General features: G+C 25.8%; 1 protein-coding gene across 2 annotated transcripts; it reads left to right on the top strand.

Annotated features, from left to right (window-relative positions):
• The first annotated feature begins 1,496 nt into the window (after positions 1-1,496).
• On the top strand, positions 1,497-21,479 carry LOC145843415 (integrin alpha-1-like). Of its 2 annotated transcripts, none has more exons than XM_082950894.1 (29): positions 1,497-1,714; positions 2,136-2,263; positions 2,679-2,878; positions 3,439-3,583; positions 4,608-4,750; positions 5,649-5,756; positions 6,563-6,702; positions 8,555-8,745; positions 8,852-8,919; positions 11,779-11,929; positions 12,430-12,515; positions 12,964-13,206; positions 13,425-13,628; positions 13,791-13,930; positions 14,034-14,182; positions 14,450-14,604; positions 15,260-15,357; positions 16,294-16,419; positions 16,722-16,893; positions 17,065-17,214; positions 17,474-17,568; positions 17,871-17,963; positions 18,114-18,225; positions 18,441-18,551; positions 18,695-18,841; positions 18,944-19,078; positions 20,069-20,176; positions 20,293-20,421; positions 20,643-21,479. In XM_082950894.1, the coding sequence occupies exons 1-29, from the start codon at positions 1,509-1,511 to the stop codon at positions 20,730-20,732; spliced, it is 4,023 nt and encodes a 1,340-aa protein (XP_082807020.1). In that variant the 5' UTR covers positions 1,497-1,508; the 3' UTR covers positions 20,733-21,479. The 2 variants fall into 2 exon arrangements, with proteins under 2 accessions (XP_082807020.1, XP_082807019.1); XM_082950893.1 differs by having other exon boundaries at positions 18,692-18,841; positions 20,643-21,478.
• The last annotated feature ends 1,288 nt before the right edge of the window (positions 21,480-22,767 follow it).

The following is a 22,767-nucleotide window of genomic DNA, read 5'->3' as shown; positions in this document are numbered from 1 at the left end:
ACTTATTTGAATACTTAGTTTAACTTATCTTATACTTTAAAAGTTAGTTAATATGAATCTATTGTGAGTTTGTTTCATTTTTGAACTAAGTAAATATCTTTATTTTATTAAAGAAATTGTTTGTATTTATGTTTTGACAGCAACATATTTTTGATAAAACAATATTTTATGTAGTTGCAAGTTTCAAGATATTATTACTATTGTACAGTGTACTTTAAAAGGAGGGGAATGTTTTACATTTAAAATATAAATTTAAAAGCTTCTAACGAAGTTTTTTTTATTTAAATTAATTACTAGATTCTAAATTTTTTCCAAAAAGCAAACAGTATGTTAAAAATAAATTAAGTACTTTATAAATTTTTGTTAATTGTATTTTAATAAAATTACTTTGTTTGAAGCTATTATTAGCAAACGTTATTAGTAATTGTCAATGTTTGAACATTTACTATTTACTAATTATACTATTTAAGTAATTAAAATATACAATTAAAAAGATTAAGCAGAAAGCTATTAATAAACACCACTTCTTAATAAAATGCTGCAATAAAGTATATAACCTACAACTAAAATGATTCAGCAAACATTAAAATAAAAACACAAATAGTCATTTAGCTTTAAAGTTACTTAAAATAAGTGTTGTTTTTAATGAAACAATTTTTATAGATTTATTAGTTTTATTTAACAAGTTAGCATTAATTGTTTTTTAGCAAAGAAATATCTAGAATAATACCATAATTTGAAATTAAATTTAAAAACAACCGTTTTTGTACGTAGTACTTATTTTAATTAACGGTGTTCAATTTTAGGTCAGTCTTTTACAGACTTCGTGAAGCTGTTCACATTTTATGAGCAGCGAAACGCCGTTAGTAAGTAATGAGTTGCCTATAAACAAATTTGTTTTGATTTTCCTTTGAGTTCTGCTTTTTAGATCTCTAGGAACTATCGCCTTATAGCGTATAGAAATTGACATTAAATTTATAAATTATGTTTTTTAAATTTAAAATCTAAAAATTACAAAACTAATTCGCAAAAGATTTCAGATTTACGTATTTGCTTATAAAAAGTAATGGCTTTAATTTTTTAAGACTAATTTTACTACAAACTTATCGTTTTACTTAGAAATTTAGAAAGTATTAAGAATCCGAATTTACATGCTTTAATTTTACTTAAATTTTTTTAGTTATTTCTTAATAAAGATAAATCTTACCATTCAATGCGCGAAGCTAACTTATAAGAAAACCCCTCTTAAAAATAGCTAGACTAGTATTTTATTTAAAACTTTTTTTTCCAGTTATATCTTTTGAAATTAAAAGTTTATATAAACTTTAGATTCATAGCTAATTATTTTAAAACATATTTCAAATAGAAAAACCTAAAGACATAACATTCTGTTTAATAAGTGAGTTACTGATTTTCTAAAGTGATATTAAACAGTAATTACGTACTTATTTTTGATAAAAAAAACTCAACTATTAAGTTACACATTTTCTAGCATTTAAGGTAACGCAATGACGAAATTTATTACATTTCTTCTTTATTTGTGCTTTGATATAAAACAAATACGTGCATATAACGTTGAGGGAAGATATGATCAAAGGTTTGTTAAAGCTTTGAAAAGCTTGGAAACGGGGCCCGATGAGGAGAAAAGTGCGTTTGAAGATTCTATATTTTTCGGGAACGTCTTTAAAACAACTACTTACAAAGACTCCATAATGTTAGTGCTTTAACATAATAACTGTTATAACAATCTAAAATAAAAAATTTAGACTATTAGAGAACACTTACAGATATGGGTTGTTTACATCTCTAAGTTTTTATAGCTTTGTATCAAGTATTTAAGCTTAATTTTTTTTTAATCTCTTAAGTGTTTTTTTTTTGAAAAACAATAAAATAAATTAGTTTAGACATATCGGTTTATAACAGAATAAAAAATCTAAATGATCAAAAGTTATTTGAAACTACAACATTTAAACATAATTTTAAAAACTTTATTATAATTTTCAGCAAACTATTTTCTTCATGAATAATTTAAATAGATTTGAAAAAAACACTTACGATCCAAGTAAAACATAATTTAATACCATATAAGTATACTGTATAAAGTAAAAAATAAATTAAACTGTGGGTTTCTTAAGATTTCCGGTCGGAGCTCCTTTCAAACATGTAAATCAAAAGCAAGATCTCGATTCTTCCATCACTCAGGGTGGCGGTCTTGGGCTAAACAAGAAAGATGTAGATACTCTTGGTTCTATGTACAAATGCGGTTGGTGTTTGTAGTTGAAAGCGAATAGAATTAGCATTTATGAAAAAAACACTTTTATGATATTTCATAGAAATACTTGGTTTTTCGAAATTTTTAAAATTCTTAATTTAATGAAATGTTTCACTTTCTCATACTGAAAACGATTTTGTTTAAGAAAACCTAAACTCTTTTATGTTTCGTGTAAGGTTGTTGAAATATTAAGTAAAATAAATATTTTATTTATATTAAATTGTACTTGCGCTTTTATCAATCTACTATATTTATATCTAATTTATTTATTATATTAAAATTTGTTCATTATCAAAAAGTAAACCTTTTTAAAGTATTTCGACAAAAATTGGTCATTTCAAAACGAACGAAAAATTGTTTAAGTTATAGAAATTAACAATCAATACTTTTGCATACAACTATTTAGTGTTTGAGAAGAAACTGTTTCTATCTTCAAATGAGACGGATGACGAAGGGAAAATTTTAGATTGTGGTGAACGACTTAAGTTTGATCAGGAGTTGTTATCAGATGACGATGCAACTAAACAAGCTCTTTCCTTGTCCATGACATCTTTTGAAACTAAAACAAGACAACACACGGAGTTTTTCAAGAGGCATACATTTTTGGTCTGTCTGTTTAAGAAAAAAAAACGTTAGATTAAAACAAATTAAGTTGTCTACAGGAAAGAAAAAAACATAAACTATAAAGATTTTTTGTAGTAAAAGTATTATTTTAGTTACAAAACTCATTTTTGAAATAAAACTATAGTTAGTAAAAAGCAGTAATACTTAAACTTCCGTTTATTTTATCCTTTATCATAGTTGCTAGAATTAAGTTGTAGCAAATACTTTATAATAGATAGTATTTAAATAAGCTTTTTGAATAGTTTTACTTAAAAAACTCTTACTACTAAAAAAATAAACAAGTTTTGAAACGTGATAGAAGTTTAAAAAAATTACGCTCATGTTGTGAATTAACATAATTTATTTTTTTATAAATTTAAACTACCAAAAATGTTAACATAATATAAATATAGTTTATATTTTTTTAAAGAGTAAAAATTTTAACGTAGTTTATTATGTAAAACCGTTTAAAATACTTATAAAAAAAATTGTATTAGCTAATCAGAAAAAAATCAAGTTTGTACTGGTTTAAACTTTAATAATTAAGCTTTGTCCTTGTAAAGGCTTGTGCTCCAAATCGTGTACACACATGCGGTATTAGTACTGGCAAAAATGAAGGGGGTTGTTACGTTTCCAAGGCAACCAGAAGCGGTAGAGGGGACGGGGGATGGAGAACAAATTGGAACAAAGTAAATCCCTGTCGTGAATGTTCGTTAAAAAGAAATTTTCAAATACTATTAATAAAACCTAAGAATAATAAAAATACAGCTGTTTTACGTAACTTTATCTACACTTGGTGAATTTTCTATTGTGTTTTTAAAAATTTAAACAAACTTTTAAAATACTAGAAAGCATTTTTGTACAGAAAATTTTATAGTTAAATATGATAGCTTTACCCTATAATATCATTCACATAAACAATTTTTTACACTAATTGACCTTATTAGGTATTTGGTTGATCTACGAATATAAAAGCGCAACTTGTTTAGTTTAAACAAAAGCAACACTGTTTAAAAACTTTTATTAATTCCTTTGTACATTAACAAATAGGTACATAGGTTAAAAAAACATATGATACTAGTGATTTTTGTTTTAACTATTGACATTTTTGTTTAATTAACCAGAAGTAGTTTATAAACATTTCTTTTATTGTAACACAGTGTATCCTTAATAGCTTACATTTAAGTAGTAAGGAGTTATAAATACAAAAAGAAATAAAAGAAAGTTTATATTTTTTTGAAAAGCTTTGAAGCTAAATAAAACAAAAGCTTCTTTTTACAAATCCTTGCATTTTACGACTTGTTGTGTAGTTTACATCTTAATTATAAGAATATAAAACAACAATAAGAACAATGTTGTTTTAGTTGTTTACTTATCACACTTCGTTTCTATTTCAAATACTTTAACGTTATCTTTTAATGTTTTTTTTTTCATTAAACGTCGAAATTTCTTCTAGTAAATTTTAAAAGTCTTTTTCTATACTTTTGCTGTTTTAGTTAAAATTTTAATATGAAACAATCAGAAATCAATATTAGATAGAGTTTGAAAATATATAGAACATTATTACTTGCTCAATTAGTTAAACGTTACTTTATTTTTACTACAAATTAAAGATGCATCAAACGAACCGGTTTCAACTAAATAAAGCCAAGTTACTAACATAAATACAAGTATAAAATTAGTTTGCAATTTTTACGATTGTGGGGCATGAAATCAACTTAACTTTTTACAGCATGCCAGGAAAAACCGCTAGATATCATCTTTTTGATTGATGGCAGCAAATCAATTAAAACTGTCGACTTCAACAAAGTTAAGACCTGGGTCAAAGAAGTAATGACCAGTTTTGACATAGCAAGCGATACTCAAGTCGGCGTGGTAAGATTTCAGTTTTTTATTTCACATGTTATTGATAAAAAGAAAAAAGCTTAAAAAAGTATTGGTGATTGTTATTCACAGTTGTTAGAAATTTAATAAATTTTTAAAATTTGAATTTTAAATTTGGGAACTATGAAAATTCATAAAAGACAACAAGCCATTTGAATAATTAGTAAAAATACTTTTATAAATATAATTGCAATTTTTATTATTTAACTTTGTAGTCTTTTAGCTAAAACAATATCGTTTTTATACAATTTGTTAGTAATTATTTGATAATCTTTTTTATTTTACGTTCATGGTAATTTTATTGAAGACTTTATTAACAGGTTTAGAAAATATTTAATATATTTTATCTCTAAAAATAAAAATTTGTATAGTACGAAAACTTAAGAAATACTCTAATTTTGATAAAAATTGAAAACAAAAAATAAAAATTAAATGCGGCCAAGCTTTTACTTTTTTCATTTAATCTTTTCGTAAAATTTTAATTTTTTTGATCTTCTAAAATCTAATACATTAAGACTATACTTGTCTTAAGCAACAGAAAACTTTAAAATGTAAACGATAATATACATTCTAAAATGATATTTAAATTTATACTATTCTAAATATATTTTGCAGTGTTTATTAACTTGTGAAAATTTTATCTTTAATATATTTATAATTTAAATCTTAAAAGCATCAAACATTTTTGTTTTGCATGTTATATCTAAAACAATTAAAGGCTAGGTTAACGTACATTCTTAAAAGTAATTTGCTAAACTATTGTTGGTTGTTTACGTACATACATTGGAGAATTAAAAAAACTTATAGGTAAAATTATAGTTAAAAATGTTGTACAAATTAAATTAGTTAAAGTTCTGAAGGATTTTAATATTATTCTAACACACATCAGGTTCAGTATTCTTATTGGGCGCCCGGCCGAACTGAATATTTAGACACGGAAATAGAACTTGGGTTTTATAAAAAATCTGATTTCGACACACTAGTTGATGTGATAAAGGTTGTTTACCATAACAGTAACTAAATTGCTTACTTGGTATGATTTAAAAAAAATTTCCGAAGTTTTTTTTATTGAAAAAAAAACTAAAAACATGTTTAACATGCTGTAACTTTAGTTTTTTTACAAGTTTATTATCAAGCATCAAAGAACAGTTTTTTTTTAAATTTAAATTTATTTTCCTTGAGCATTAAATTTTTTCAATCTTTGTGACATTACAAAAGATATAAAACGTTTAAAAACTTGAAATATGAATTTTTTTAAATTCAGATCAACTACCTTTAAAACTTTAAATTTTTTGGGTAAGATCCTCTTATTATATTTATTAACTTAAAAATAAAGTTCCTATTAATACTAAAGCTTTCCAAATTAAACCTTTGTATGTTTTTTACTACTATGAAAACACTAAAATTACTATTATGTATAATATCAACTATTATACAGTTTTACCTAAAACTTTAAAAATAGGGTAAGGACATTTGTAGTTTTATTTCGACAATTAAATTAAATCTAGTTTTTAATTTATAACTTGAAAAATAAACTACTTTTAATTTTTAAAGCTTTGCATCTAAAAACGCTAGCTCAACAAAAACACAGTATAAACTAATAACAAAATTTATGAGTTTACTCTAAAATTTTGGTGGATGAGCTTAGAAAAATTGTTCGTTTGCACAAACTTATTCGTCTTGTAACAGTATTTTACGTATGATTGTTGTAACTTTGTTATTTTGAAAGTATTTAGTGTCAATACTCAATATCACTAATAACTTTTGTTAAAAACTACGTTAAGCATATATCTAAAACATCAGCAACACGGGTACCAAACTTTCACTGCTCACGCAATCGAAAAGACAGTGAGGGATGACTTCTTGGGCAGCGAAAACAACAGATTTCCACAGTCGTCACGTGTCATGATCCTGCTGACTGACGGTGCCGCCGACGATTCTGAGTTAGTTTTGTTTGGTAGAAATTTTCAAGTTTGTATAAAAGACATTGAAAGTATAACGTTAAATGTATCTAACTAAATGCGAGGATGATTTAATTTTTTTTTTAACAATCAACTAAAAAAACAATTTAAAAGTTTTGATTATAGAAGTGTTTATCTTAAAATATTGTACTTTAGTTTTTGAATAGTTTTTGATTTCTTTTTTTTACTTTAGGCTTTTAATCATATTTTTCTTTATTTTTTTTTGTAGTACTAGTTTTAATTTTTACTTGCCTAATATAATAATAACTATGAAAATAGAAAAAAAATTAAACTATCTTTCTATTTTGCACAGTTTTTAGTTCAAACTGTTATCTCTTGGAAAAAAAAAAAACACAGTAAAACTAATTTGTATTCCAACAAAATATTAAGTATACTTTATTAACCCTAGAATTTGGCAAGCTTTTTATACTCTTTTGACAACTAAGAACACTTTTTTTTTACACAATCGTTAGTATAAACTTTTTTGTATTCAAATTATTTTCTTTTTCTTTTTTTGTGTGTCCTGTTTAAGTGGCTCAGCTTTTGATGCCTAAGTCCAACATTGCACAATAAACAATATAAAAAAAAAACATATGCTACTAGTTTATCTTTATTCGACTTAAAACAACTTCAAATTGTTTGGACAACCTGTGTTTAATTTAATTTAAGTTTCAAATATTTAGACGTACTAGTTTAAAGATTACGTAACAAATGCGTTGTTAAATACATTAAAAGTACTCTAGTCATTATATTTTCTTCTTAAACTTATAAAAAGATTATTTGAAATACAAAATTAGTGGTTAACTTTGCTCTTGTAACAAAAATATTTTTATAAAATTTTAGTATATATTTAGCTGTTTTGAAGGAAAAAAGTCTACAGTGACCTGGAACATATCACAAAATGTTTAAATAGTCTTAAAAGGGATAACAATAGTTTTTTGTAATATTAACTTCTTATATGTAAACTACAAGTTATTAGCAAAAGTTTAATAAGAAGTACAATTTAATTTTTTAACTAAAAGTAATAATTCTTAATATAGATGGTAAACTTATTAAAATTGTCTTGTTTTTCTACTATTAATTATTTTTCGATTAAAATTCTGTCAAATTCAACAATTTTTTAAATTTTAATTAGATCTGTAAAATTACAATTTAAGTGCCTATTATATCGCTCGTTCTAGGTCAATAGTGTAGTGGTCGGCAGATTTTTACAAGGAAGATGACATATTTTCTTTAAAAAAATACTACTATATATAAAAGAGTAATTATGTAATGAAATAAACATAAAATGGGCAGCATATTTTACAAACAAGTAAACAAAGAGCATGTTTACAACTTTTGGTTATTGAGTACGTGAAACTTGCTTCTTCTCTATTAGATATTTTTAGCAAAGCACGTCGCGAACTCGTGTCCTGGACAAGACGTTAAAAGGTATCCAAGTGGTGTGCGACTCGATAACCGAAAAGTTATTCGTGCTCTTGGTCCTAAAACCAAATATTTTGACCATCTTTTTTTTGTTCAATAAACTATAATCATAATTGGTTTGCTAATCGCAGTTTCTGACTCTATTTTAGAGTAAAATTATTAAGTTTCCTCTAAAGTTGCTATAAAAGAATAGAACTAAAGTGCTCCTTTTAGTAAACTAAAACCAATGTTTTACTTCATAGATAAAGAATATATTTCACTTACAAAACTAGTATTTTTCATTTGCTTTTGTTATTTAATTAACTTTTATTAATTTTCAAGCACAATTCTTCTAAGGTTAAAGATTATTTTTTTATCGCATACTTAATAGTTAGATATATTTTTTATATCTAACTAAACTAAATTTTAGAAAACTAGAAGATTCTGTAGCTTACTCAGAAGAAAACTTTGTTAAAACATTTGTCGTTGGAGTAGGAGAGTACAAAATAGACGAACTGCTAAAAATAGCTTCTGACCCGAGCTATGTTTTCACTGTGAAGAACTTTGATAATTTAAAGGGCATCATAGATAAATTGCAAGTATCAATAAACAGTCTAGAAGGTTTGTAAAAGGTTGATACTTTTAGATGTAATCAATTTACAACGAAAAAGTTAATTTGGTATTTAGAACAACACAAATAAAAAACAACTTATATATTTAACATTAGGAGGGAGTGTCAACACCACAAACGGATTGTCTCAATGCTCTGCAGGGTTTTCATCGAAATATAATGAAGTATGTTTAATATTTGCTATTTCTTCAACTTTCAATTATTCTTATAGTCTTTACTAAAAGTTACTAAATTTAATATTTGTTCTTTTGATTTTACTTAGAAAATGCGTAGCTTCAGTAAACTATGTAATTTAGATTTTTTGCTGAAAACCACACTTAAAAGAGTTTAAAAAAACAATAACCAATTTTAGTATGATTTTTTTCCAAAATGTTTTTAACTTATTACATTTAGCTTAAAAATGCTTAGATATACAAGCTGCTGGCACTTTGTTTTTATCATAAACAAGCTAAACTTAAGTTCGAAGTATTTTTTGGCCAAGTAAAACGTTGATTCATTATTTAGAAACAGCTAAATATTATAAAATAAAAGAATATAAGTTTATTACATTTATTTTAATAGTCTACTTAAATACTTCAAAAAGCAAATAGAAATAAAAAATAAATAAAAGGTGACTTTCTATTATAAAATATATCTAGTGATTTTTCAAACAAAAAATATATTAACAATTTTAAAGCTCTGTTATTAATTTTAGCTTTAAATTAAAAACAGAGTAAATAAAACCCATGTTTAGAATAACTAATAAAATTTTTTCAAACAAATATATACTTTTAAAGGTGTTGCAACAGACACTTTTTCATACTTTTTTTAAATTTCTCTGAAAATAAGCGTTTTGCTGCTTTAATTGAAGACCTGTATTTTTTCAATAATAAGGAAGTAGTTTATTTCAGCAAGCTATCTTAAATTAATTGAAAATACTAAGCTCACTTATCTTTGAGGAAACGGTGTTTTAACAAAAAGATGTCAATGCTTAAGCATTTTCTCAAAAAAGTTTAATTAAAAAGAAAAAAAGTACGAAGAACAATGATTTATGCAGTACGTTATAGTTATTTACCTTTTTTTATTTGCTTTTTGTTTTGAAACTATACTTAATCAATAAGAAAATTTGTTTTTTAATTTATTATTATTGTTTTTTTATAGTTGTAGGTTTATGCCATAATTTATATTTTATTGGTAGAAATTAATAAAAGTATATAGATAATATTAATTTATAAAATATAATTTTTAATAAAAAATATTAGTACAGGTTTTTTGATATGATTTAACTTTTATGTTTATTGCAGAAAAAAGTTTAAAAATATAGCTTGATCTTTTGAACTTTAGTTTATGTAAAAATAAATATTCAGACAGCCAAGTTATACTTTGAAAGGTTAAAATACAATTAATTTTAAAGTTTAAACTTATTATTTCAATTCTTTTTTTAATCAGAGGTAGTTTATTTGCTTTCAATATAGCTGATTTTTTATTATAGTTATTGTTGTTTTAATTTGATTAAAAAAATGTTTCATTAGGTGAAAGTCATAAAAAATGCTAGTGCAATATTAAATAGATTGAAAACAAAGTTACATACTTTATTTTAAGTTATAAATTTTATGTTAAGAAAAAACCACCTGATCGTTAGTGAACTTATGTAAAAACTTTTTAAATAGCTGTTTATTAAAAAACATTAAACAAACGTGTTTACATGTTGTGAAAATGTTGTTACAAAATTATAAAGTTTTAAACTTTTACATGAATTAAAACTTTCTCAAAACAAAGTTCTATATGTATAAACAAAACGATTTTGCTTAATATAGTTCGTTATGGCAATAAACGTCACAGTAGTCACGAGAAGTGATGCTACGTCACTTCCTGATACTTGCTTGCTACTAAAAATTCAGTTTGTTGCTTTAGTTTTGTGAATTAGCTTTTAGAAATTTGTTTTAAAAATAATTTGAATTAAAAATTGAACCATGTTAGAAGTGCTTTGTTAGTCTTAGGCAGCTAATCTGCTTAGTTTATAAGTATTAGAGATTAAGTTTAAAGCTAATTTTATAAGCTGATTAAGTGCTTATTATTGTCAATTGTTTTATGATCATTCAAGCTAGTATTTATTAGTGTTTTGAACACTTAAATGTATATTAAAGTATAAACTTAAATGCTTTTAATTTACTTTAATTTGGTCATAAATCATTAGCTTTAATATTTATTTGTTTGTTATACCCAAAACAAAATTTTTAGTTTTAGCTAATTTGGTTAACATTAAACAAAAAATTATTAGGAACACAACTAGATACTTATTTTGTAAAATAAATTCTTAATAGACAGTAGAAAGTTAGTTATTATCTGACAGTAACTTTTTTTTTTTCATAGAAATTTTAACAAATCTTTCTATTATTGTTTTAATGCATTTTTATTTGAAGTTCACTACTAGTGTTTGCTTTTTAATCAATTAAAAGTATGCAAAAAAATATTTTAGTTCAACTATACAAGTTAGTATAGGTTTGGTTCAGTCGGCGTTTGAAAAACTTTTTAAAATCAAAAAACAATTTTATTTTATAATAAGCTTGTTGTTTTACTTGTTGTTTTAATTTAAGTCTTGAAGTGATATTGATACTATGAAATATAAGTTATGCTATAGTAAACATACAAAGACTTTTGAGCCTATTACTTTTTGTCAGTTTTTATAACACCTAAAACTCACTTACCTAAAACTCACTTTTCAGATTTTTTAATTTATAAAACGAAATCTACTGGAACCAGGTAATAAAAACCGTCTAATTTCTACTAAATAAAAGAGATCATTGTCAGGTACAAATGCTTGTTTTTCAGTAAACATTTGTACCTTGCAGTGGTAATTCTTAACTTTCAACAACTTTTCGATTTTTCAGGTTTTACAGGTGGAACGACTAAGAAGAGTGTGACTGTGTGTGTGACTGTGGCAGTAACTTAAGCTTAATATAATAACGTAATAACTATAATAAAAATAGTTTATAAAAATTCATTTCATTGTTTTTAATAGTTTTTTTTACGAACATCAACAGAATGGTCGGCTTCTTTTGGGCGCAGTTGGTGCCTACGACTGGTCGGGTACCGTTGCCAAGTATGACGGTTCCGATGATAAGGAGGCAGACATTCCTGACTTTTCAGAAGTGCAACAGGTTCTGCCAAATAGAACGAAAGAGTCTTATTTAGGTAAGAAACTGTTATAGTAATAAAAAATTTTCTAATGTTTTATTTAATTTATTTTTGTATATAACTAAAGAAATTTAAAGTTATACTTTCTCAATGTTAAAGCTATAGCTATAAATTTTAGTAGTTTGTGTTGTAATGAATAAATCTTGTAAGTTTACAGTAACTAATTTTTGTAGATAAAAATAGAACGAAACTAATTAGGTTTGCTAAAGAAAACTTTTAGCTAACCAAATATTTACTTATAAGTATTTTAACCAAATAACGTGTTGTATAACGATCATACAACGGTAAAACGATCAAATAATGTATATAAACTTACGCAAATTCACAGTCTTTAATTTTTATGTATCATTTTAGTTTTTTGTTCCTATCAACACCTTTGTTTAAAGTCTTTTGTATGTATTCTATCAAAAAACAACCTTAAAAAAATGCATTTAAGTCTAATGCATATGTCCATACTTTTTATCTTAAACATATACAAAAACTAAATGCTTTTAAAGGTTACTCGGTAACAACTGGAAAGTACAATGGAGGCAGCAATGACTGGGCCGCGTCAGGTGCACCTAGGTATTACATGCACGGAGCCGTGAGTTATTTACATTAATTTCTTTAAAAAAACTGCTAAGGTATTAAATTTAATGTGGTAAATATGAAGGAAATATCAAAATTAAAATCATACTAAGTAGTTTTACTTAAGCTGTTTTTATTATAACATTGCAGTATCAAAACATTGTGTATCTACTAACTGGTTATTTTTATTTTATGTTTAGTGTTAAAAGGTTAGAAGTTCACTTAAGTTTTTATCAGTCATATATTCATATTCTATAAGTATGTATTCTAATATGCATTTTAGAAAGAAGATATACATTTTTTTGTAATTTAAAATATTCAAAGGTAAAAACAAGGGTTAGAATAAGATATAAATAAGTTTCAGCCCATTGTTTCTAATATATTATCTACCAAAACTGTTTGATAAGCTTTTAAGTCATCAAAGCCTTATTTTGTTTTAAAAAATTACACTGATATTTTCGCAGGTGGTCGTATACAGACCACAAGATGACAGCAAACGATTTGACCAACATTCCACTATCCTCCCCCATCCGAAACACCGGCAGTTTGGCAGTTACTTCGGCGCCACTTTGCTTTCCATGGACCTGAACAACGATGGAAAAGACGACTTGCTGGTCGGCGCTCCGCTGTACATAGGAAAAGACTCAGACGAAGGGCGGGTATTCGTTTACATATCCGATGACTCCGGTCAAAGTCAAATAAATTGGGCAAGTTTGATTAGACTTTGTTTTTCTATTACACTCTAGTACCTATCTTATACTTCTTATAACTTAGTTTAGGGGTATTTACAGATATTTTGTCCTTATGATTTTAGCGCTAAGTTTTAGATCACTATACATAGATATATTAAATTATAAATAGTATTAATATTAACTTAAAATGATAAAAGCTTTCTCTCTTTATTGTAACATCAACATTTTTAAAGGCAAAAGATTCGTACGAGCCTTTTGAATTGAAAGGCAACGAAGAGGTCGGTGCCAGGTTCGGAACTTCAATTGCTTTCGCCGGTGACCTCAACAAAGATGGGTACAATGACGTCATAATTGGTGCTCCGATGACCGAATCAGGAAAAGGTGCTGTCTACGTTTACCATGGAAGCAAAGACGGAATCAGTACTAAGTACCGTCAGGTAACTTTACAAAATCAGATTATGAGTTTACAACTATCTATTTCAATATAGAAACAAAAATGTTTTTATGTACTGATCAAGGTCATCATTTTTTCAACAAAAATGTTTACAAACGTTTTTATATGATTATTTTTTACTATACTTAAATAAACAAAACAACAGCGTGTTGGGGCGTCCGACGTTCAAGGTGTCAACCTGGAGTATTTCGGTCAATCTCTGCAGGGAGGAGTGGATTTGGACAACAATCAATACCCGGATGTTGCTGTGGGAGCTCCAAAATCAGATACCATTGCAATTTTCAGGTTAAAAATTATAAAAGAAATTTGAGTTATGAACTGAAATTAGATTACAATTTAATTATTTATAAATACTTGTTGAATCATTACATCTTATATCTTTTCACAGAACAAGACCAGTTTTAAACTTTTTATCTGAAGTAGTGTTCTCAAAAGCAAATGTAGACATATTTACCTGTTTGGACACTGAAAATAAGCTTTGCCAAAGCGTCAAAGTCTGCTTGACTATTAGTGGTCAAGGTATTGAACCGGAAGCCAGTAAGTAGTATATTTTGTTACCAATTTAATAATTCGTAAAAATCTAACAGAAACTGGTCTTTAAACAGCATTTAAAGATTACAAAAAATGTATACGTAGTATGTTATTTTTTAGCTCACTACATTATTTTATAGAAAAAAGAAAACTTAACAATCTTGTTAGATTTATTTTATAGAGTATACAAACAATATAACTTTTAAAATATTTTTATTGCTTTTTTTTAAATCATATTATAAAAGTACTAAATTTGAATGAAAAAAATCCTAGGTGTCGATATGAAACTACGCTTAGACCCTGAATACGGGCGTCTACAAATGAAAGATTTAGCCACAAGTGACAACGGACAACAGGAAAAAACTTACTTAAACAGAAAGTTTAAAAAAGATGAAAAAAGTTGCTTTGATGTTCCTGTTTATCTTAAGGTCAGCTAAAAGTACTTAGCGGTTTTTTATTCGTTAAGTAGAAAGCTGAATTTTATCAAAGTTTATAGTATACTGTTTGTATTTACTCTACAAGATGTATATGACATATGAAAATATCTACATACCTGTGTTAAAAGGTGTAAGCATTGAAATCTAAGAAGTCTAGCAATAAAAAACTTAACATGTAAGATAACTTATTACGTTAACATTACAACGTAAAGCTAGTCAGTTAACATCAGAATGTTGTAACTTAGTTATAATATCACCAATTTTAACCGTTGTTTATCCTTTAAACTTTTTGTTGGATTAACTGAGGAAATGTTCTTGTACAATTAAATTAACAAAAACAAAGAACAATATCTATATATCATGTGTTTTTAAAAGTTGATTAAAACAATACTCTAATTAGTCTTAAATAATACTTTATCTAAAACTATTTGTTTAATATTTGTTAGTGTTCATTGTATACAAAAACAAAAAATAAAATTTTTATATTTTTTACGAAAAGTCAAAGTTACATATTTTAACAAAATTAAGTCATGTACAATTATATTATTCTGAAACTAAATCGCTCTTACTATATAGAACACTTTTTTTTAAAGTAAAATTTAATTAATTTAATTCAAGTAAATTAATCGGAATACTGTGGTTGCAGGACAATGTGCAAAACTACAACGCACCCGCGAGTGCGATTGTGAGCTACAGTTTGACCGAAGCACACACAGAACGGGCCCTCTCTTCAATTTCAGACCCGTTAGTTCTCTAAAGTTTTACATGAGTTTAAATATAACTTAAAACAATAAAAAAGAAGCTCAAAATTTTTCGCCCTAGGACCTGGTGCACAAAGAACTTTTCGGTTATCGAGTCGCACAATACACATACCTTTTAAAGTCTTGTCCAGGATAAGATTTACTTAGTTATTCAGGTTGGATCTTAAAACGTAAAATTTTGAGTGTCATGATAAGTTTAAAATTAAAAAGTAATTATAGGCATAGGAGGTCCATACAAAACAACTTTATCGGGTCCAATTTGAAAGCTCAGAGTATTAACAATGAAAAACTTTTTATAGAATTAAAATTCATTAACTTTTGAGATATAACAAGTTTTATAAAAAATCTATTAAATCGATCTAGAAAACAAAATAAAGTATTCTTTTTTAGAAGTTTAAACAAGTTTACTAAAAGTCTAACTCCTCTCTCTCTTTTTTAAAGTTATTTACTTTGAATTTTCAAGAAACATTCTTTTTAAGGTTACAAACAACTTTATGACCAACATTAAAAAAACGGTTTTTATGTTTGTTCAAAAAATAAGCTATAATTAAATTTTGAAAATATGTTTGCTACATACTGAGTAAAATTTACTGAAAAAGATTTTTTTTTTAATTTGAAAAAAGTTGCTCAAAAACTTAAGGGAAGATATTTAAAATTAAAGACAGATATTATTAGTTCTTGAGTGTAAGTAATAATTTGTTTAAGTAATAATCAAAAAAAAAACAAGTAAACTCAAAATGTACTTATTTACTAACATAAATTTTTGGAGTTTCAACTATTAGTAGTAACTTTAAAGTAGTTTGAGTCGTTTATTAAGTAAAGATAGGAAACGCAGTAAACTTTAGTTTTTGTTAGTGATATAACAGGTGAATTTTGTATAAATATGAAAGTACTTAATTCTCTTTACTATCAAAAACAGAGAAATTCCTAATGAGTCCAGCACTACGATGATGTTTAAGAAAAAATGTGGAGCAGACGGAGTTTGCAGTTACAATCTTGCACTGCAAGCTACACAGGAGTTACCATCACATGATCTCAAATACCAGTAAGTTTTATTATTGTCAGTTTAGTTGTATCACTTAAGCTAAACACAAATAAATTTCTTTATGGAAGTTAATCACCAGTTAAACTTTTCTACTAAAACAAATGAACTTGTTTTGTAAACTTGTAAGCTCAATAAGGTACTTTAAAGTTATTGATTATGTTTATGTACATTTCCCTTTTTTAAATATGATTTAAACTAACATTGCTTTTTAACATATACTAATGCATTTTTTAAATCCGCAACACTCATTTTAAAGTATATTTAATTTTTTTAATTTAGACTTCTAATTTTTTTTTGTTTAGAAAAAATGACAAAGAAGTGAAAGTAGACTTGACTGACGGAGGAAAGTTTCTTGTGGTTGGAAGCGAAACAAAAGAACCTTTAACATTGAATGTGACAATGCAGAATTTTGGGGAAGATGCGTTTGATACCCTTGTTGAAGTAAAGTACTCCAAACAACTGTCTTGGAACGAAGTAAGCAAAAAAAAAAAAAATTATTTTAGTTTATAAAGATGTGTGTGTTGTATGACTCAAAAAAATTGGCGTAAATAGAATTATATATTTAAAGAAGGTTTTCGTAACAATAAGATAATTAATGATTTTTATGGTTACGCATACTAGCAGCTATCCATTAAACTTGTTTAGATTGCAAACGTTGAGTCCTCAAACCCGGATCATGCGGACTGTATAAAAGATAAAGGCTCTCAGAGAGTGGAGGAGGGCGATTATTACAAAAAGGTTATCCAGTATGAGTTTGACGAAAATAGAGGAAACATTATGCCAATAAATGCAAAGGTAAATGGTTTTGTCTGTTTGAATTTCTAGCAGAAACTTTTAAAATGTTTTGATAATTATTTTAAAAGAAACTTCAAAATAAAAAAGAGATATAACTAAATTAAAACCGTTAAAATGCCTATAAGATAGTCTATAAAAATGTTATGACTTTTTTCTCAAAATATATTTAAAACTACTTACTAAAAAATGTTGTAGTAAATAAGTTTTAGTACATGAACAAATAATTTACAATAGTTTTTAAAATAAATCAATTTTTTAGTGTAAATTTCAAATTCGATTGAGCTGGGAAAACTTAAAGGATGACAAAAATGATACAAAAGACGTTTTTGTTTCACTTAGAGCAACAACTTTGAAGTTAGTTTGTTAAGTTAACCACAAGCTAAAGTTTAGTTTAAAAAAATACTGTTTTACATGTTTTAGTTGTAACTGTTTAAAACTATAAAGCTCTAATTTAATGCAATGATCGATATTAATTTTAGTGTTTATAACTTTTAAGATGCACACTGATACAGTAGTTTTTAAATCAAATAAAACTAAACTAAAGTACAAATGAGTACATAGTTTGTAAACTTTGAAATAAGTTATTTTATTTGAATTAATTATAGATAAGTTTAAACGTTTAGTTACAAAAATTGAAATAAGTTTATACTTTTTAGTCCGGATGCTACATCACAAGACACTGATGATTCAAATAACAAGAAAGAGTTCAATGTACCAATCATTTACAGATCTGATATAGCTGGTAAAAGGTAAAACTCGATGATAATGTTTAAGCAAAAATTGTTGTAGTTTGCCTGTTTAAATATTACAAAGTCAAGATAGTATAAGGATTTACCGATAATGTTTTTAAAAACACTTTCTGTACTGTTTTATCTATAAAATAACTGAAATTTTTATAGAGTGTCCAATGAAAATGTTGTAAAGTTTAACACTACAAAAGAAGTCAACAGAACAATAGATTCAATTTACCAGATTGCACCTAATATCAGAGATATTGTTGTTTCTTATGAAGTATGTTGTTCGTAATCAAAAAAAGACCACTTTCTTATAATTCAATTTTTTTTTTGTTTGAAAAGTCTGTTTAATTAGTCATTTTTATAAGAAAAAATTATTATCAACAAGCTTTTTTGACTTTTCAAAGATTATTATTCATCTTTAATCTTTATTTAAACACGCTTTTTAAGCTTTTATCTTAGAACGTTTTAAACAACAAGCCACTTTTATAGATAACTGGACGCGGATTTTCGAACATACCTTCATCAAAATTCTATCTAAACTATCCCGATAAGTATGAAGATGAACTTTACTTATTGTATTTATTCGACATCAGTTGCAAGGTTTGATTTACATTCTAAAAAAAAATATATAGGTAAAAAATATAGGTAACTATAAACCTTTAATCAAAAAAGTAAAAATATTTAAAAAAATGACAAAAAAATTGTACAATTACACTTATATATACATATAAAAACTTTAGCAGACCGGTGTTGCAAACACGGAGTCGACCTGTTCATGTGACACCAGCAAGGTCAACTTTCTCGATTTAAGGTGGGATCAAGATGAGAACACAACAACCAGCAACTACACTTATTCTTCAAACCCCAGCTTGTTCAACACTTCTTTAATTGTTAGCGTTTTAGTACATTTTTTCCCTTAATTTTTACAGTACGACTTTAGGTATTGATTCAAAAGAGTAGCTTAAATATTAAAAGTAAAACTTTTTATTTAGGATTGTACGAACAAAGATGTTCCAAACAAAATGTGTTCGAAAATTGAATGCCAAGTAACTAACTTAGGTGAAGGCAACAAAATTGAATTCGATGCGAGGTTTCGCCCGTGGACCCCTACGTTCAACTTTAAAAAGGTTTGTTGTCTTAAGTTTCTAATAGAGGTAAAACCTTATAAAGATTTAAAATAAATTTGTAAACAAAGAATTTTTTTTATAGTCATACATATACCACTAATAGATAAAAAGTCTTTCGAAGAAAAGTCATCTGAACAAAGCTAGGTTATAGTACAAAACTTGTTACAATTTAATTAACTAAAGTATAGATTGAATTATATTAAAGTAGTCAATATACTGATACTTTACTACTTCCTTTCTTGAAATTCATGCAAGTCATAGATTAATAAAATACCTTTAACTCTACATTAAAGATAACTTAAATGCATTAGAAGTATTCAAACTTAAAAATACTTAACGCATTTATAATAAAAATTTTTTTTTAAGAGATATTAATCATTATTTACACAAAGTAAATTTAGTTAAGTAACTAAAAACAGCAGCTTATGAAATAGCTAAACTATTTTCCTTAAATCTTTATATTAGTCCTTAAAATTATCAAACGCTATATATGTAGATATACAAGTAAAAATAAAATAAAATTCTAACTAAATTGACGCAAATCGAGCAATAACGTCAAATGACGCATTTCCTGAATGAATAAGTATTTGGTGTCTAGATTATAATAAAATTAAAAAATAAAAACAGCGTTTTTACTTATCAGCGATTGAGAAACAGTCTTTTCATATAAAGCTGTACTTATATTTTTAATTCCTAATGTATCATCTTTAATTTTTTTTAATAGCAAAAACTATTGATTGTGAATATACCAAATTTGAAGTTTTCTTCAGAAACTAAGAAAAACTAAATTAAGCAAACACTAATTTTAAACAGCTCAATTGATTATGTTACAAAACAAAAGTTCTAGCTTACAAATACAATGTTTGACTTAAACTTATCTTTAGAAAAAGGATTGTTATAAAACTAAACTTCAAAAACTATAAAACTTTATTTAGTTAAATGAGATCCTTGTTCTTTTTTTATACTTTTGATAATAAATTTTGAACACAGAACAAAACAGAAAAGTCCGTGATGAAGTTAGACTTCCAGTTTGAAACAGACAGCCAAGTTACAATAATCAACAGCAAAAACGAGAATTCCAGCCGCTATTCCAATCAGGTAGAACTTAAATTGAAGTATAATTTAAGTTAAACAAACATATTTAAAAACTAAGTAAATAGTCAACAATAAAAAGTGATTTGTTATTTAATTTAATTTTGGTTTATTTTCAACAGCATGAAGTTGTGATTGAGCTCTACACACCACCAATTGTAATTGAGCAGAAAAATATGATTTGGATTTATATCATTGCTTCAATCGGAGGAATATTACTGCTTTTACTAGTGACTTTCATTCTCTACAAAGTTAGTTTAAAACCCGAAAATATATATTATATAAATTGTAATATTACCATATTTTTGACTTAACTTACTATTGTAGTTTAAAGTACTTTCTATGTTTCCTAAAGCACAAAAAGTATATCACGAACACATTAGATATAAGCATACATCATTTTTTTCAAAAACAAATAAAGCTAAGAAACATTTTTTAATTAACTAAAAACTAAAAGTAATCATATTTCCAGTGCGGATTTTTCAAGAGCAAGTATGCCGAAAAGAAGCTTGAATGGGAGGAAGCTGACGGTGGTGACGACATGGAACCGATTGATACGTAACAATACAAAGTTCGCACTACACGAGTACATGATGAATATAGTGGGTGTTGGTTTCAGGATGAAAATCGACTTTTTTCGTTTTTTTTTTCGCATATGAACTTATTCTTTGTACTTGTAAACGAAGATTTTGTTAACTATAATGCTTTTTTAACTTTAGTTTTGAAAAAAAAGTGTTAGGAAAATTTTTTCAATTACTTTTGAAATTTTTGTCATTAATTTGCTGCTTTGCTTACAACATGGGATGGTTACTCTTTGAAAAATATGGTCGTTTTAGGTCAATAAGAGTATAAATACTAAATGGTTAATACATTTTAGTACACAAGGCTTGTTGGCAAACTTTAATTTTTAATTGTATGTATTTAAGTATTTACTATGCTATTTTAAGTAATAAGTTTCACTTTAAAAGTACTTCAATTTTGTTTTACTAGCCTATTTATATAAAATTAGAAAAAAGAGCTTAGTAGTAAATCAACATTTTTTTGCTGTTTAAAAACAGTTGTATAACGAATTAGTGTATAAAACTATTAAATAATTTAAAAACATAATTTTGATTTTTTTAAATTAACAAAATTCTATCATAACATGTTATTTTAGTAATTCAATGAGTTGTGAACACTCAAAATTTTAAGCTAAACAAAATAATATGAGAGGTTTTCTCGACTGAATCTTTCTTTAACACTGTTCAGTTTAAATTTTATAAAAGTTGTTGTATGTTTTTTCATAATTTATACTTTCTGCGGTATTTACAATAACAACTTTAAATATTTTTAATCGTCTTTTTATAATTTTTTTTGTATTTTTTATACTGAATAAAATTCAAAATAAACAAAATGTACTTTTATTTAAAGTAATTATAAAAATATTGAAGTTGAAAAGTTTAGGTTTTAAATTGTGAATGATAGTTATTTTAACAATAAATTATAAAGCCATTGACAACAAACCGATAAAAAGTTTCTTAAATCCTGAGGCTGTCTGTTATAACTGTTGAAAATGTTCTCATTTTTCGCTCTTTTATTTGTAATATATAGCTGGGTAAAGTAAAAACATATAAATATCCAGATTTTTTAAATTTTCTATAGCGACCACAATACGATAACCGGAAGGTTCTTCGTGCACTAGGCCCTAGAACCAAGTCTTTGTGTGCACCAGGTCCTTTTGAGTGTCTTTAATTTTTTGTTCAATAAACTATATATAAACACATTAGTGTAAATAAAAAAAATTGTGTTACCCTTAGAAATGTTAAACTTGTTTTGTATATTTAAACTATTCACTATAGATTTTAAACTACATCAAGTGTTTACCTTGAGTATTCATGTGCTAATCTTATAAATCAACAATTATTTTAAATGTTATATTAAACTAAGTTTTTAAAAGTTCCTTAAAAAAATGTATTTTGACTTAATATTTATGTTTTTAATAGTTACAATTTAGAGAGTAAACCAAAATAAATAAGTACTTGAAACTTTTAAATTGCATATAGATATAGCTTTATAATTAACTTTGATAAAAGGCGAAATTTGATATGCAAAGAAATGTGACTTAGTTTAGATTACAACTTCATTAATTTGAAGAGTAATAACATCTTTTCAAAAATTTTGTCACCATTACAAACTTTCACTAAAAGAGATCGAGCTTATTTTAAATTTAAACTCTTAAAAGCTTTGAGTTGTACTACAATTATATCGGCAATACAATACTTTGTTAAACATTTTCAGTTATGTGGTCACAATAAATTTAAATAAATTCTGTTGAAACTTATGTTTATCATATTTGTTGTCAATGGTAAATTTAAGAATTAAAATTTTCAAATAGAGGTATATATTGTGTGCAATGAATTTAACGATTGTGAAGTACATTTTTTTCGAAAAAAAAAAAACTAAGATGAAGTTCGTATGAAAGCATACTATTTATTAAAAGAGTTTTGTAAAATTAAAAAGATATTAAACACATAGTAGGTTTATTATAACCTTACTTTCGCAGCTATACTTGGTTAATACAGCTTGCAAGTAACAGTTAAGATAGTAATTTTAGAAAG

This window comes from Thalia democratica, chromosome 8, assembly GCF_965202585.1.
Source record: "Thalia democratica chromosome 8, ktThaDemo2.hap1.1, whole genome shotgun sequence".
Taxonomy (NCBI): Eukaryota; Metazoa; Chordata; class Thaliacea; order Salpida; family Salpidae; genus Thalia; species Thalia democratica.
This window is presented reverse-complemented; position numbering and strand designations above follow the sequence as displayed.